Source organism: Fusarium graminearum, chromosome 4 (assembly GCF_000240135.3).
Source record: "Fusarium graminearum PH-1 chromosome 4, whole genome shotgun sequence".
Taxonomy (NCBI): domain Eukaryota; kingdom Fungi; phylum Ascomycota; class Sordariomycetes; order Hypocreales; family Nectriaceae; genus Fusarium; species Fusarium graminearum.
This window is the reverse complement of record NC_026477.1, coordinates 2,715,842-2,729,795: the sequence shown is the minus strand read 5'-3', so window position 1 is coordinate 2,729,795 and position 13,954 is coordinate 2,715,842. Positions and strand designations below refer to the sequence as shown.

The following is a 13,954-nucleotide window of genomic DNA, read 5'->3' as shown; positions in this document are numbered from 1 at the left end:
CAACTCATCTTTAGATCTTACACTCTAAAACGCTTGGGGTCCATGTTGATCTTGCATAAGCGAACAACGCATCCACTGAGCTGAAGCAGTGTCTGCACGCCTTCGAGGACCTTCATATGCGTGAAGCCAATCTCCTTGATGAACTCCAGCTTCGAGTGTTCGCTCAGTGTGGGGATTGTCTTTGTGACCTTGAACATAGTGCTGATAATATCGTGGCTCGAGTAACCCAAATCCCAGAGTTCTCGGAGCGTGTCAAGTGCAGAGTCAACCTTGCCTTCGTAGCAAGCCTTCAGCATTGCCTGCACCTTGATCGGGTGAGGTGAGTCGACAACCTTGAAGACATTGTCTCCTGACACGAAACCGAAACCGGCAAATGTAGACTGGAGGTTGTTGATGGCCTGTCGCATATCTCCCTCGGCGCTAAAGACCAGTGCAGCCAAGCCGTCATCGCTAAATTCCACCTTTTCAGCTTCGATGATTTGCATCAGCCGCTTCAAAACCTGAGCGTCTGTCAACTTGGCGTATCGTAGGATGGCGCATCGTGATTGTAGGGGCTCGATAATCTTGTTGGACTGGTTGCAGGCGAATGCGAATCGTGTTGTGTTGGAGTAAATTTCCATAGTTCGTCGAAGGGCTTGCTGAGCACCCGAAGTCATGCTGTCGGCTTCATCGAGAATGACAAGTTTATGGCGGCCAACAGGGAGAGTGACCTTCTTTTGCGCAAAGCCCTTGATTCGGTTTCGGACAACATCAATACCTGGTTATGTCAGTCGGTTGATCGATTATGAAGAGGAAATCACAAGTACCTCGCTCGTCACTAGCATTGAGTTCCAGAACCGCCTCCTTGTACGAATCGCCCAACAGTTGGCGGGCCAGACACAGAACACTGGTGGTCTTTCCGATACCTGGCATACCCGAGATGATAACGTGAGGCATGTTTCCTTCTCTAGCAATAATCTTTAGTCGCTCGACCGTTTCTGTGTTGCCGACAACATCGTCGAGGAAGACCGGTCGGTACTTTTCCACCCTAGCAACCAACAGTGAGCGATAGTCTCAACAAAGGTAAAGAGGAACAAGCATACCATGGGAGCTCATAATTTGGGGCACCATTGGTGGAAGCAGCGAGAGCTGCCTTTGTGACTGAGTTCGATGACTCGCCACGTTCTTCGGATTTTTGGGAAGGCATTTTGGGTGAGACGTGGTATTGAGTGTTGGCGATGAAGCTGGAGCCTTAGAGTCCTCTACCAAATCTATGGATGTCAATCACTTAACGCGACTAAGAGAAATGAGACGCGTCGACCAGTGGCAGACAATGTGGTCCGTGCGCATGTACCTGTGGAAGGAACCTGGAGCCCCACTCCTGCCACCGCTTTCCGTCTTGCAATGGCAAAATCTTGTCAGTGCGATAACTTTTTTGAGTCTACCAAAGAGCAGAGATACCCTCCAATACCTCAAAGATACCCCCTCAACCCACGAATCCTCGATAATCCGCGGCATAAATCTCGCCAGGAATCCGCACGAATACTTGCGACTCGACTTTTCAAATCTCTTCGAGGAACTATCAGCCATGGGTGTCCAGAAAAAGACTCGCAAATTCGCAGAGGTGCGTCTTATCGATAAGCGGCGCAAAAGTTGCCCAAATTTCAACATGCTAAATATGAAGGATAGGTCAAGCGAGTTATCGGTCGTCGCGATGCCAGATTGAAGGAGAACAAGCTCAAGGCTGAGCTGGCCCAGAAGGAGAAGGAGAAGAAGACCATCAATGGCGAGGTTATCCGAGAAGCTCCCCAAATGCCCAGCAACATGTTCTTCCAGCACAACACAGCTCTCGTCCCGCCCTACAGCGTTCTCGTCGATACCAACTTTCTCAGTCACTCAGTTCAGCGAAAGCTCTCTCTTCTCGACTCCATGATGGATTGTCTCTATGCCAAGTGTAACCCCATCATCACATCGTGTGTCATGGCTGGTACGTTATTGTTCCTCTAACCACCTTGAATTATATACTGACATGATCCAACAGAGTTGGAAAAGCTTGGACCCAAGTACCGACTGGCGCTGAGGGTTGCGCGAGACGAGCGATGGACGCGACTTGAGTGCGACCACAAAGGTGTATACGCCGATGACTGCTTGGTCGACCGAGTGCAGAAGGACAGAATCTACATTGTGGGCACAAACGATAAGGCGCTCAAGCAACGGCTACGTAAGATTCCTGGTGTGCCCATCATGAGTGTGGCGCGTGCCAAGTACGTGATAGAAAGGCTGCCAGGTGCACCGGACTCATAGAGTTTCCTTTTTTTTCTTTTCTTTTCTCTCTGTTTGCTATTTGGGAATGGAAAATTGCATTTACGATTCACGATGCATTACATGGGCAGTTCCTGTTGACAACTTATCTTGTTACATGGCTTGACTTTGTTGTCTGGTTATAGGGTAGATTGCAGCCGTGGTTGAAGGAGTTAATCAAGCATCAACAATTAAACCGTACAAATGAGAAATGGTCTTTGATCGTACTGACATAATGTTCTTGGCGTTTTCCCAGTGTCTGCGATACAATAAATATCGCTGGTTAACTGACTATATAGGTAGTTATAAGTGGTCGTGGGTTTCTTTATTAGCGTGTGATTGGGTAGTTTTCACGATCAGACAACTTACGAGCTCCGTCTTACATTTAGGCACTCAGTTGTTGCGTTCGAAATCGACTTAAGTAAGCAAGATACAAGTCAAACAGAAAAACATACTCATATTGATACAATCATCTCGGGGGAAGAAACTCCGCTACAACAAGGAATATCGCCATAACTCGCCATGGAGCTGGAACTTAGCCCAAACGATAACGAACAGCCATCAACATCTGAAGCTCGTCAAAAACGCTCTCGTATCCTCCTTTCATGCGCACCCTGCCGCAACTCAAAACTCAAATGCGACAGAGAGCAACCATGCAGCCATTGTGACAAAAAGGGTCGCGCTTCGCAATGCACTTATGCCCCCAAGCCTGAGAGGAAGCGGCCAGCCAAGGGCATGTCTGCGAGGTTAAAGCGACTTGAAGGCATGGTACGGGAGATGATGGACTCTGAAGGCACACTTCAGACAGAAGTACCCATTGCAGTAAATAGCTCACGAGTCACCAATGGAGTTACTGGTCCTGAAGTGCAAGGCCAAGTGGTGAGAGGCGACAAGACGACAACGTATGTTGGAGCAACACATTGTATGGCTATGCTGGAAGATGTGAGCTTTGTCGGTTCTTGGGATGTCGAGATTTCTTACTGATAGTGACTCAGATTGAAGACTTGAAGAGTTATTTTGACCAACCCGATGAAACTGAGGAAGATGAAATTCTGGCAGACGAGATCGACCCTACGGAACTCATGTTGAATACTAGAGCTGGCCCAAGAAATCGAGACGAGTTGTTGGGCCGTCTACCAGATCGCAAGGTAGCAGACAGACTCATCTCACGCTATTTTGCCTCGATGAGTCCCTCACAGCGTAAATACCTTCCACTACACCCCTATAATGCAATCACTTACAGGTACTAGATATTCTCCATCGACCGACTTTCACCAGGCAGTATGCGAAGTTCTGGCAAGACCCCGAGGGAACTTCTCTACACTGGATAGCTCAGTTGTTCATGATGCTCAGTCTCGGTGTCTTCTTTAGTAAATTCATCAACTCAAGTGAGCTTGAGGGCGACTCTCCCCTGCCAGCTCTGGACAGAGTTCGCCATTACAAAGCCTGTGCTGGATGGGCCTTGGTCTGGGGTAAATACACACAGCCTTCATCGGCAACTCTACCAGCTTTCCTGTTTTACGTCGAGTCGCACTTTTTATTCAACCGTGCAGCTCAGATGAATTGCTACGTGCTCTCTGGTGTGTGTATGCGCTTGATGCTCAAGATGGGCCTTCATAGAGATCCAAGCAAGTTGGCCAACATTTCGCCCTTTGAAGGCGAGATGAGACGGCGCATGTGGAACATGGCTATTCAAGTCGAGTTTCTGGTTTCCTTCCATATGGGACTTCCTAGTATGCTACAGGGCATCGAAACGGACACCGCAGTGCCACGAAACTTGCATGATGAAGACTTTGATGAAAACTCAACAGAACTGCCTGCGGGTAGGCCCTCGACAGATTGGACGTCTGTGACATACCCAATCCATAAGACACAGATTCTTCGAGTCTTTGGACAAATCGCACGGCAAGCTCATGCCCTAACTCCGCCAAGCTATGCCGAGGTCATGACGCTTGACAATCTACTGCAGGAAACCTGGCAACAGGTTCCAGCTTTCATGATGGTGCGTCCACTTGATGAGTGTGTTGGAGATCCACCAGTATTACTCATTCAAAGGTTTGGACTGACTGCCGTCTACAACAAATGTCGCTGTGTCCTGCACCGGCGATATCTCGCAGAGACAGTACCGCAACGGGAACATGACTACTCACGCAGACAATGTCTGGAAGGAGCATTGTCTTTACTGAACTATCAGCATATAATCTGGGAAGCTTCCAAACCAGGCCATGTTCTAAGCCAACACGCCTGGTTTGTCTCATCCCTTTCGGTTCATGATTTCCTACTAGCTGCTATGGTGATCTATCTTGTGATCAAGAACGAAAGCTGTTCAGATATCGGATGTGACCACTCAGCACCTACGAAGGATGAACTCATCGACATGATGAAGCGGTCTCATTTCATCTGGTCTGATGTCTCACAAAACGTGATCGAGGTCAAAAAGACAGCAGACACGTTAGCGACGATGTTGACCAAGCTCGGTGTTCCAGTTGGCCAATCGACAAATACTCATAAACAAGCGAGGCCTATATTCGGCATTGAGCACAAATCATCGTCACTAGGCGCTCCCTCGGTAGATCCCAGCACCATGGGGTCGATCGGAGCGGACCCAGGACTTTTATCAACTCTGGGCCTGAGTAGGACTTTTCACATAGAAGTGATAGATAACCCACATGCTGACATCGATCCAGGCACTTCGACGGGATCTACATCAGAACAGACGCCCCTGAATCTGGGTCTGACAGGAGATGCAGGAACTATCATGAGTTTTCCGAATATGGGGACGGAGGGGCTCGACTTCGATCCGGCTTGGATGGATACCGCAGCTAGCAACATGGATTGGGTAAGTTACCGCGCCCGGGAGGTGACCTGAAGGTTGAGGCTCAAGCTAACGACACGACAGCGCTATCTGGACATATCACTTGCTCACAGTCACGATGCTGGACGAAACGAGGATACCGGCCAGACATGGATAGAGAGGGCGCCGCCTTTGGAGGAGATGGACATCATGGGATCAGGAAATTGGGTTCCCAGCCACCCCGGTTCCAGCTGATGTTACTGATCGTAGATAGAGACATGGATCTTACTCAACTCAATTATGTTCGGCCCTGGAACTAAAGATACGGCTAGGGAAGACTATAATAGCTCCCTGTTAAATGTTGGGGAAAACTCTCATGTTAGATAATGATACTGACAGGCTGAGACAAGCCGTTCTCGGGATATGGGAATGTCACCGCCTCCTAGACGAGTAAGAGTAGACGGTGGTGTGGCTCTCAAGAAGTAACTAAGTTAAGGTATTCCTATGTAACAACACACGGACAAACAAAACATCCCGAGCTAGGCCCGTTATCTGGGGAAAAGGGAGATCCGGGGAATAAACTAGTTTGCCAATCCCCGCAGAAAGCCGCTTAGATGTTGATGAAGTTCCTTCACTATCAGTGTGCCCAGCTACTGTGAGCCGAGGCGTTGGTGAGATGAGGGGTCAGAGCATCATCCATGCTCGAGACTCTCCAAAGTTGCCACGTACTTTGAGCCAGATCCGGCGACGATAAGAGAAGAACCAACAGAATCCAATCTCTCGTGTAGGATTCATCACCAAGATTGCGAAATAACTGACGTGCTTTGTTGAGCACGATAAGAGTTTCGATACACCACACAACATCTCAAACCCAATCCAGGCCAACCTAGTCTGGGCGTTGTCTGCTTACAGGGATTTATGACGTCGATCCGGGGAATTGGGTGCGAGTGTTAGTGGACAGATGACTCAGCCTCCGCGGAGATGTTAATTCCAGGTGCGGCGTCAGAATGCCATCGGCTTATTCTGGATGCACTGCATAAAATCTGCATAACACCAATGCTATCAGCACGGAACACTACTCGACGTACTCCGTACCTATTCTTGAACGATTCAACGTATGGCTGTCATTTTCCCGTTTGATTCTTTTCTCTCGAGGCCTAACATTTATTCACGAGGTCTTGTGACCGATTGCATTTGATAGACCGCCAGTTTGCAATCTGAAGCTTCTAGAACATTGCCATGGTTCTAGAGCTGGCCAATCACTCGGTGTAGAGAACAGGTGACGGGGTAGAGTGAGACCTGAAGCGACTACTACCTACTGTGTAATCCTTGAACGACACTCCCGCATGTAAGTCAGATGCGTCAACTTGACTTCAAGGTTGTACATAACCATATCAATCATGACCACAGAGTTCAGGGGCTCTGGCGAATTAATCTTTCTTCATTGCAACAAACCAAATGTCTCATGATGGATTCTGTGACAGCATGTAAGTTAAATCCGGTAAAAACATCCGAAGGGATTGTGTAAGAAAATGTGCTCCTGTCGCATGTCAAATATCAACTGCGGCGTCTACTGCACACAAGATTAGCGGTCCGATAGTGGGAGCTCATCCGCCAAATGGATGCTTAGAGCATCTGTGCAATTGTCCACAGGCAGGCAGGACACGCCGTACTGTCGGGTTGCTTCGCTTCAGCCGCTTCGCTTTCAGGTCTGGTGACCGAACAGCAAGGTAATGGCTCCATATTCATGACCATCCCACGAAACATCGTTATCAGTATCTATATCGGTTGCAAGAACAAATGGGCAGCCTTAAAGACTTGGACGTGTTGTCAAGTCGATGAGAAATGGATTCGGGGTAAAAATTTTTGACTGGAGAGTCCGCCGTTATTTTTACCTAATTTGAACGCTATTTCGGCACTTCTTTGAGCTTGCCTCCACCCTATCGTGGGCAACTTGTCCAGGGTCGACTGCCACCAAATCTCGCCGCCGGCCGGTTGGGACTGGTCCCCAGCTGGAAGGATACCGTACCAAGACCTGGACCCAGACCATGAACCCGGACCTGGACCTGGGCTCGAGGCTAATACCGGAAGCGTGCGTTCCTGGTTGTAGGTCAGGTCGGATCACTCCCGCGACGCGATGATCTCTTCGTGTCTCGTTCGTAGAGTCGAATTCGCTGGTCTCTTAGTGTCGGTACGTTGTTCCTTTGCTGGTTCGTACGACCGTAGCGGTAGTGACCGGTACCTGCTAAGACTGGTCAATTGTCGAATAAGGTTGATCACGAGCAGAGCCTCAGGGATTGGTAGTCTTGGCACATGGTAAGGTTTTTGTCGATATTTTTAGTGGTTGAGGACGATGGTGAAGGGATAAAGTTGGAGTTTGGAACAACGAGGAGGAGCCTCAACAATGTAATAAACTGATTAGATAGTATGGTAGGCAGGCACGATTACCTATAATCTCAGAAAGCCAATAACAACTTCCATTTGCGGATTCTGATTGGATTGATAACCCAGCACCTGGCTTGCCTTGCCTTATCAGAGTTTGGTAAAGCAGGGCCACGTACCTACCTACCTACTAGGGAGGGAGATAGTATGTGTTATCGTCGATAACAGCTACTGTACTTTGTATTGTCCTATCAAACCTCAACCATGAACTGAGTTTCCTTTCCGAGATTGAACGCAATGCAATGAAAGCATCAGTTGACCAGGAAGAAGAACTAACTCGTTCAGTCAGGTCAACAAGACAAGTGAGGCGATATAGCCAGGTACATGAGACATGAAATGAGACATCGGCTTCCCTCCCCGAAGGTTCTCATGATGATGGATTGCGGAGGAGGAGGCAGTACAGTAGCATCGCGTCATTTGTACCAATCGTGGGGGAACGGGAATCACTACGCCGCAAGGCCAAAAAGGTCTATGAATGGCCTTTCTCAATTTCACTTTCCTATTGATATTCATAGGGGTTGTTTTAGTAAAAATAAAAAGGTACTAGGTTTATAGAACAGACCAGCCGTGGTCTTGTGATGGAATACAAAAGTGAGCTAGTCAGCTGCTAGGCCATAGTAGATAGACAGGGTCCAAAAGGAGAAACAAAATTGCACCTGAATACCGGTACTCTACCTATCTATCCAGCTTAAATGTGCCGGTGGAATATAATTGTTTGATGCAATCGAGTAAAAGCTATGTAATGAGAATGGGTCGGCGTCTATTGGCGAATAGGAAGAGACCGGAAGCCCGTCCTTTTCTTTCTTGTCCGTCTCTGAACTTGCCGTAGTAATGCGACATTGAATGACATGGGTGGCATGAAATGATTGATGATTTGATTGTCTTTTGGATGCCAACACCCTCACAGTACATATTAGGGTGAATGTCAATCTGACACTTTGAGCGTTGACGACAACAGAAGCTGTATGCAAGACCTGCCAAGATGTTACCCAGATCGGCCGCTCACGAGTCGAGTCCTCTACTCCTGATATGCAGGGAAATATTAACGTTGACCTCATGGCTGAAGGAGACACGCTAAATAAGCTTCCTTGTCAGTTGACCCCAAGACACAACGACAAGACAAGACCTTGAGACAAATTCTAGGCGATAAGAGATCGCCGATTGAGAGACAAGCTTGAAGCTACCGCTTACGTTTGATTGGTCACCCCCGGACTTTTTTTTTTTCAATGTCTGTCGAGTTCGGTCTGAGAAAGAATGAGGGTCCTTTTTTTTTCCTTCTCGATTTTTTTCAACGATCTAAAAGAGTGGGAAAAGCGTTCCCCAATCAGAGAGACCAAATTGAGGCCTTCAACGAATTTGCCGGATAAGCAAATAAGGTGCTAGGGATGGAATGTGTAGGTTGCGTCTACTTCGCCGTCTACTAACGATATCAAGAAGGCAGATCAGGCTTTTTGGTGTGCTAAACTGTACTGTTTGTGTACTGTACCGTCAGTCCAGATTGATAGCGATAGCTAGAAGGCGGCTCATTCTCATACCACGAGCAATCAATTTTTGCCCCGATTGGCCCAAGCTTCCACCCAAGACCGATCTTCTAGCACTATCCTTATTATCCACCTTGACGGCTCCAGAAGCTTTTTCCAGCCCGGTTTTGAAATTTTCTCTTTCCTTCTCTCTGTCCCTGCCCTGTTGTGCTACTCGATTTGTATTGGCTCAGGCTATCGTATTGGGTGGTGAGTTAACGTAACGCTTCACGATTTCCTGGAAATCGCTATTCCCATCGCGCCCCTATGGACACTGAACACCGCGAGGGTAAGGTGACTTGTACTTGTCAACGGGAATGAATGCAGCCCAGGTACAGGGGCGTCTGTAATGGCCATATTGATGACCTGGCTGGGGTTGAGGAGACAACACAGCACAACGCAGCACAGCACAATGCAACAACACTCTTTCTTTATCTTTCGTATCCGGCCCTCTCTTGTCTCATCTTGGACAGGAAGATCCTTTTTTTAAATCTTGAAATAACGGTCAAGAGTGTAAACCTGTTTCATTCGGAAAGGTAATTAGAGTACATGGCGCAAGTACTGATAAGAGCAGAAACACGGAGTGGTTCCGTCTGAGCTAGTTCGTAGAGAAACAAGACAGGTGACTCGTTGACCAAAATCCCAATGGACAAAAAAGGCAACTGTTAATGTACCCCTTGTATCAGACGATACATCTGTCTTGGCTCGGGCTGTCGCACAATCATACCATCAACAAAGGTACCACAGGCGTGTCGTGGTACTTATGTAGTGTCGTTGAATTAAACATGGCGTTTCCTTCACTGACTGCTAATTCTCTTATCAGTCGGTCGAGTCGGTTTTCCATGCCGGTCCAGTCGCAGTGTGTGATACACGCAGCAATGGCCACTTTAGTTTCCCATTGTGACCAAGTATCCATTTGTTGTTATCTCCCCTTTCCCGTCTCCGGCTTCCCCTCATTCTCACGATCTTTTTTTGATCTGGTCAAGCCATGTTGGGCCAAGCAAGCGAAGACTGCCAGCCATTCCCCGGTTTCCACCCGCAATCTTTGCCATGTTCCCCATTTCCCCATTCTTTCCATCGTGTTCTACTGCACTTCTGCAAGCAAAGTAAATCTTCAGCCCTGATACACTGTCGTTTAAAGATCCGAGAGTCATGACATGTCATAGGCGTGGCCTATCAAGCCAGGGACTCTGATGTAATTGATAACGGATTGAGGCGTGTCTTTTGATTGGCTGCCTTATCCAGTTGGGTCACAGACAGACTGTTAATCATAGCAGGTACGGAGGGAGTGTTTTGCGCCTGCTCCTGCGCCAGCTCCTGCGCCAGGCCTGAACTAAACAGCGGGCAGGAGTAAAGAGCAAGGGCCAAAGAAGATCTTTCATACTTGCTGTAACTACGGAGTAGGTATGTACTAAGGCACCTATGGAAAGAAGGAAATCAGCCCAGACCCCTCATCTCCAAGATTGTTCTTGCTCATATTTGCTATCCGCCTGGGGCTACTTGCAACTCCTCCTCTTGGCGTCCTCTCCCTCTACGCTCAAATCGGATTGGAACCTCTTTGGGCTTCATCGACGCCATCATTTGGCTTCAGATCGAACCCACGAGGACCCTCGTTTGTGTGTATACGTAGCGCAGCGCATTACAGCGAATGATCTCCACTACTGGCAGTCGGTTTCAAGGACTTGGCGCTATCTCTACACCATCTTGCACTACGTACACCCCTCCCCGCTATCATGTCTCTTCCGCACGCCATAAACCGACACCACCCTTATTACCATCCATACCATACCATCCTATCCGTACCTTGTCGTGCCTTGGATACATTACCTTACAAAGGTATAGATTCTTCTTCTTTCGTACGGCTGCTACACACCGACCGACTTCAACTGCAACTACAACCTATCTTACACTTGCACAGAGCCTAGCTCTTCCAACCAGTTCTGCTCCTATTCGTGAACGGTTCTTACACGAGATCGACCTGACCTTGACCGGTGCTACGGATCCCCCTACATTACATTACAGCTGCTGCAACTTGACGACTTTTCCTCTCATCATCAGCTCGCCTCGACTCTACTCTGCTCTGCTCTGCTCTACTGAATTGTCAGCTCTTTGAACCTCGATTCTCTCCTGCCGCATCTTACAGGACCCTTGAAATCAATCAGCGCTAGGACTTTCGAAAACGAGACCAAAAGCTCGTCAATTCTCCAAATCCACCTTCACCCACAATCGCACATTGCATTGGCTTGGGGCCAGGGCTGGCTTGCCTGTTGGATCGGACTGGATTGAATTCTCATTACCCTTACCTTACCTATTTAAATCCACCCACGAACTGGGGCGCGTACGCTGAGCGCAAGTCAAGTCAAGTCAAGCCTGGCGCAACGCCGCGACGGAGCATCGTGACCTCTTTTTCTTTTCTTTTACTGGGGTTTGCTCACAACTAGTCGAGATTCTGTCTTGACTGAAATTCTCTATATTTTCCTCCCCCTCTTTCTCTTCTTGGTTGACTTTCTCACGATCTTCCTCTTTCTTCCTCCCCCTCCTCTCTCGCTACCTTTCAGACAGACCAAGAACCCTGTCTGTCGGCATCGGTTACCATCTTGTCGATCCACCACCATACATCGAGTTTTACGTACAGATTGTCTGTACTGTTACCTTTGTCCGCCCGCACCTAAACCTTTCCTTTGGGTGGTCTAATCTGTTTTGCCTCCCCTAACCGGCACACTGAGGACCAGCCCAACATAATACCATACCGGCTTTGACTTTGCTCTGACCCGTCCCGGCTAATAAAGGCCCTTCTGCCATCTCCGCTCCGTCTCCGGTGGCTGCACCCTCCCGATCGCGAAAGTGATCTTTTCTTTTCCACCACACACATAGAGCGCGAAGCACTGCAATAGCATGCCCGCTCAACTAAACGGGTCCATGACCGCCAGCATTCCCATTCGAATACCCGGCGACCAGACTCAACCTCAACATCAGCCCCAGACTGGTGTTTTTTACAAACAACACAAGCACTCGAGATCGTCTTACTCCGATTCTTCTCCGCTCGCAAATTCCAGAAATAACTCTTTGACTTTTCGTCCTTATAAGAGGCTCATGTCAAACCCCGACAAGACCATCGCTGTCATCAACGCCAGCGGGCGACAGGCTGCGTCTTTCATCCGCGTCGCCACTGCTGTTGGTTACCATGTTCGCGCTCAGTTAAGAAATCTGGATGGCGTGATCGCTTCTGAAGTCTCCGAGAATCCTAACGTAACCGTTCTTGTTGGTGAACTGTACACGAGGCACCAACCTTCTGAAGCAAACCGCGATGTCACCAAGCATGGCCCTCTCACCGGTGTCGGAGTCAACTACGACTTGATCGCCAATCTTTTCCGTGGTGCTCAACTCGCCTTCATTAATACCACTTTTTACGGCGATGAGATAGCGATTGGAAAAGCCCTTGCTGATGCCGCCAAGCGCGCCGGAATCCAACACTATGTCTACTCATCGATGCCCGACCATGCTGCGTATGATACCAAATGGCCCTCGCTACCTCTTTGGGCCGCCAAGCATGAAGTCGAGCAGTATGTGCGCAAATTGAGAATGCCTGCCACCTTTGTTTACACCGGCATCTACAACAACAACTTCACCTCTCTTCAATACCCCCTCTTCTGCATGGAGTTGCAGAAGGATGGCTCCTTCAGATGGCAAGCACCTTTCCACCCTGACGCCAAGCTGCCTTGGCTAGATGCCGAGCACGACGTCGGCCCAGCGGTTCTCCAAATTTTCAAGGACGGCCCTACCAAGTGGAATGGAGAGCGTATAGCACTTGCATACGAGTACCTGACCCCAAAGGAGGTGTGTCGCCTTTTCTCCAAGGGAGTTGGTCGCCCTGTGCGCTATGTCCATGGGCCCATTGAGGTCAAGGTCCGCATTCCAGAAGGTTACCGGGAACAGCTTGTGGCTCTTGAGCAACTCTACGACCCCAGTCGAAAGGATCCTAGAAAGCAGCCGCCTTACTTCGGAGACCCCAAAGTTGAACTAAGCTGCCCAAGCGAAGCTCTGGAACTATGGGAGGGTCCCCGAGGCATTGAAGAGTATGCTAGAGAGATGTTCCCCATAGAAGAGGAAGCCAACGGCCTGACATGGATGCTGGAAGATGATTCCAGCGACGACGAGGAGGTGCAACACGCAGCACACTCGGTTGAGCAACTGAGAATCCATGAAGGCGATGACGACGACAGCGATGACGATAATGACGACGGTCTTGTGATAAAAGGCCGTAAGCGCGACGAGGAGGAGTGGTTAGCATGATGAGGCAGCCCAATATTTGAGGGCCCATGGCGTCCTGGATTTTTTGATAAAAAAGTACGACACGAAAAAGAAAGTGAGGAAGGATGTTCAGAAAGAAGAACAAAAGAAAAACGGGGAGAATTTCTAGCCAAATCTAGAAGCCCAATGAACCCTGAAGCGGATCGTGGAGTCGGACCTGGTGGGCATTGTATTTCGGCGGGAGTTGTGCTTTAATCGGTTGTTGGGGTTCAACGGTAGTTGCGAATTATCAAGAGGCGTTCCTCAGGGGTGGGCTTAAGGCCCAAACGACTGTATCATGACTTGGTCAATGGATGACTTAAAAATAACGAATTACCATCCGCTTATTATCCCACTGTGTATGTGATGTGGCGTTTCTGATGTTCGTGCAAGCTGCGGCTATTTGAAATACAAGCATTTGCTATTGCTCCATCGATGTTCTCTCTGTCTTATATTTGGCTGTCTTGTATAGAGGAATAGTAGTTGATGTTGTAGTTTTTGATTTCAGGACGCAGCGAATGTATCGTAAGCAGACACCCATATCGGCTTGTTGTTTGTGTTGTTCATGTCGATGGCCATATCTTAGAATCTATCATTAGTTGTCAGAGCAGTGTGCGTTTCACTTAGC

The 13,954-nt window shown here is 48.6% G+C and overlaps 5 protein-coding genes across 5 annotated transcripts; 4 read left to right on the top strand and 1 right to left on the bottom strand.

The window, feature by feature from the left end:
• Positions 1-17: 17 nt before the first annotated feature.
• Positions 18-1,186, bottom strand: FGSG_07200 (replication factor C subunit 4; the record flags this gene model as incomplete). Its single annotated transcript, XM_011328624.1, has 3 exons — positions 18-757; positions 807-1,027; positions 1,083-1,186. The coding sequence occupies 3 exons, from the start codon at positions 1,184-1,186 to the stop codon at positions 18-20; spliced, it is 1,065 nt and encodes a 354-aa protein (XP_011326926.1).
• A 381-nt stretch (positions 1,187-1,567) lies between these two features.
• FGSG_07199 (rRNA-processing protein FCF1) lies at positions 1,568-2,283 on the top strand (the record flags this gene model as incomplete). The annotated part of the gene is made up of 3 exons (XM_011328623.1): positions 1,568-1,603; positions 1,669-1,966; positions 2,021-2,283. The coding sequence occupies 3 exons, from the start codon at positions 1,568-1,570 to the stop codon at positions 2,281-2,283; spliced, it is 597 nt and encodes a 198-aa protein (XP_011326925.1).
• Positions 2,284-2,802: 519 nt separating this feature from the next.
• Positions 2,803-5,329, top strand: FGSG_07198 (uncharacterized protein; the record flags this gene model as incomplete). Its single annotated transcript, XM_011328622.1, has 5 exons — positions 2,803-3,222; positions 3,276-3,428; positions 3,524-4,913; positions 4,968-5,119; positions 5,180-5,329. 5 exons carry the CDS (start codon positions 2,803-2,805, stop codon positions 5,327-5,329), a joined length of 2,265 nt encoding a protein of 754 aa, XP_011326924.1.
• A 1,203-nt stretch (positions 5,330-6,532) lies between these two features.
• Positions 6,533-7,215, top strand: FGSG_13090 (uncharacterized protein; the record flags this gene model as incomplete). The annotated part of the gene is made up of 3 exons (XM_011328621.1): positions 6,533-6,561; positions 6,728-6,930; positions 7,037-7,215. The coding sequence occupies 3 exons, from the start codon at positions 6,533-6,535 to the stop codon at positions 7,213-7,215; spliced, it is 411 nt and encodes a 136-aa protein (XP_011326923.1).
• A 4,716-nt stretch (positions 7,216-11,931) lies between these two features.
• Positions 11,932-13,637, top strand: FGSG_07197 (nitrogen metabolic regulation protein; the record flags this gene model as incomplete). The annotated part of the gene is made up of 1 exon (XM_011328620.1): positions 11,932-13,637. The coding sequence occupies one exon, from the start codon at positions 11,932-11,934 to the stop codon at positions 13,327-13,329; it is 1,398 nt and encodes a 465-aa protein (XP_011326922.1). The 3' UTR covers positions 13,330-13,637.
• Between the last annotated feature and the right edge of the window lie 317 nt (positions 13,638-13,954).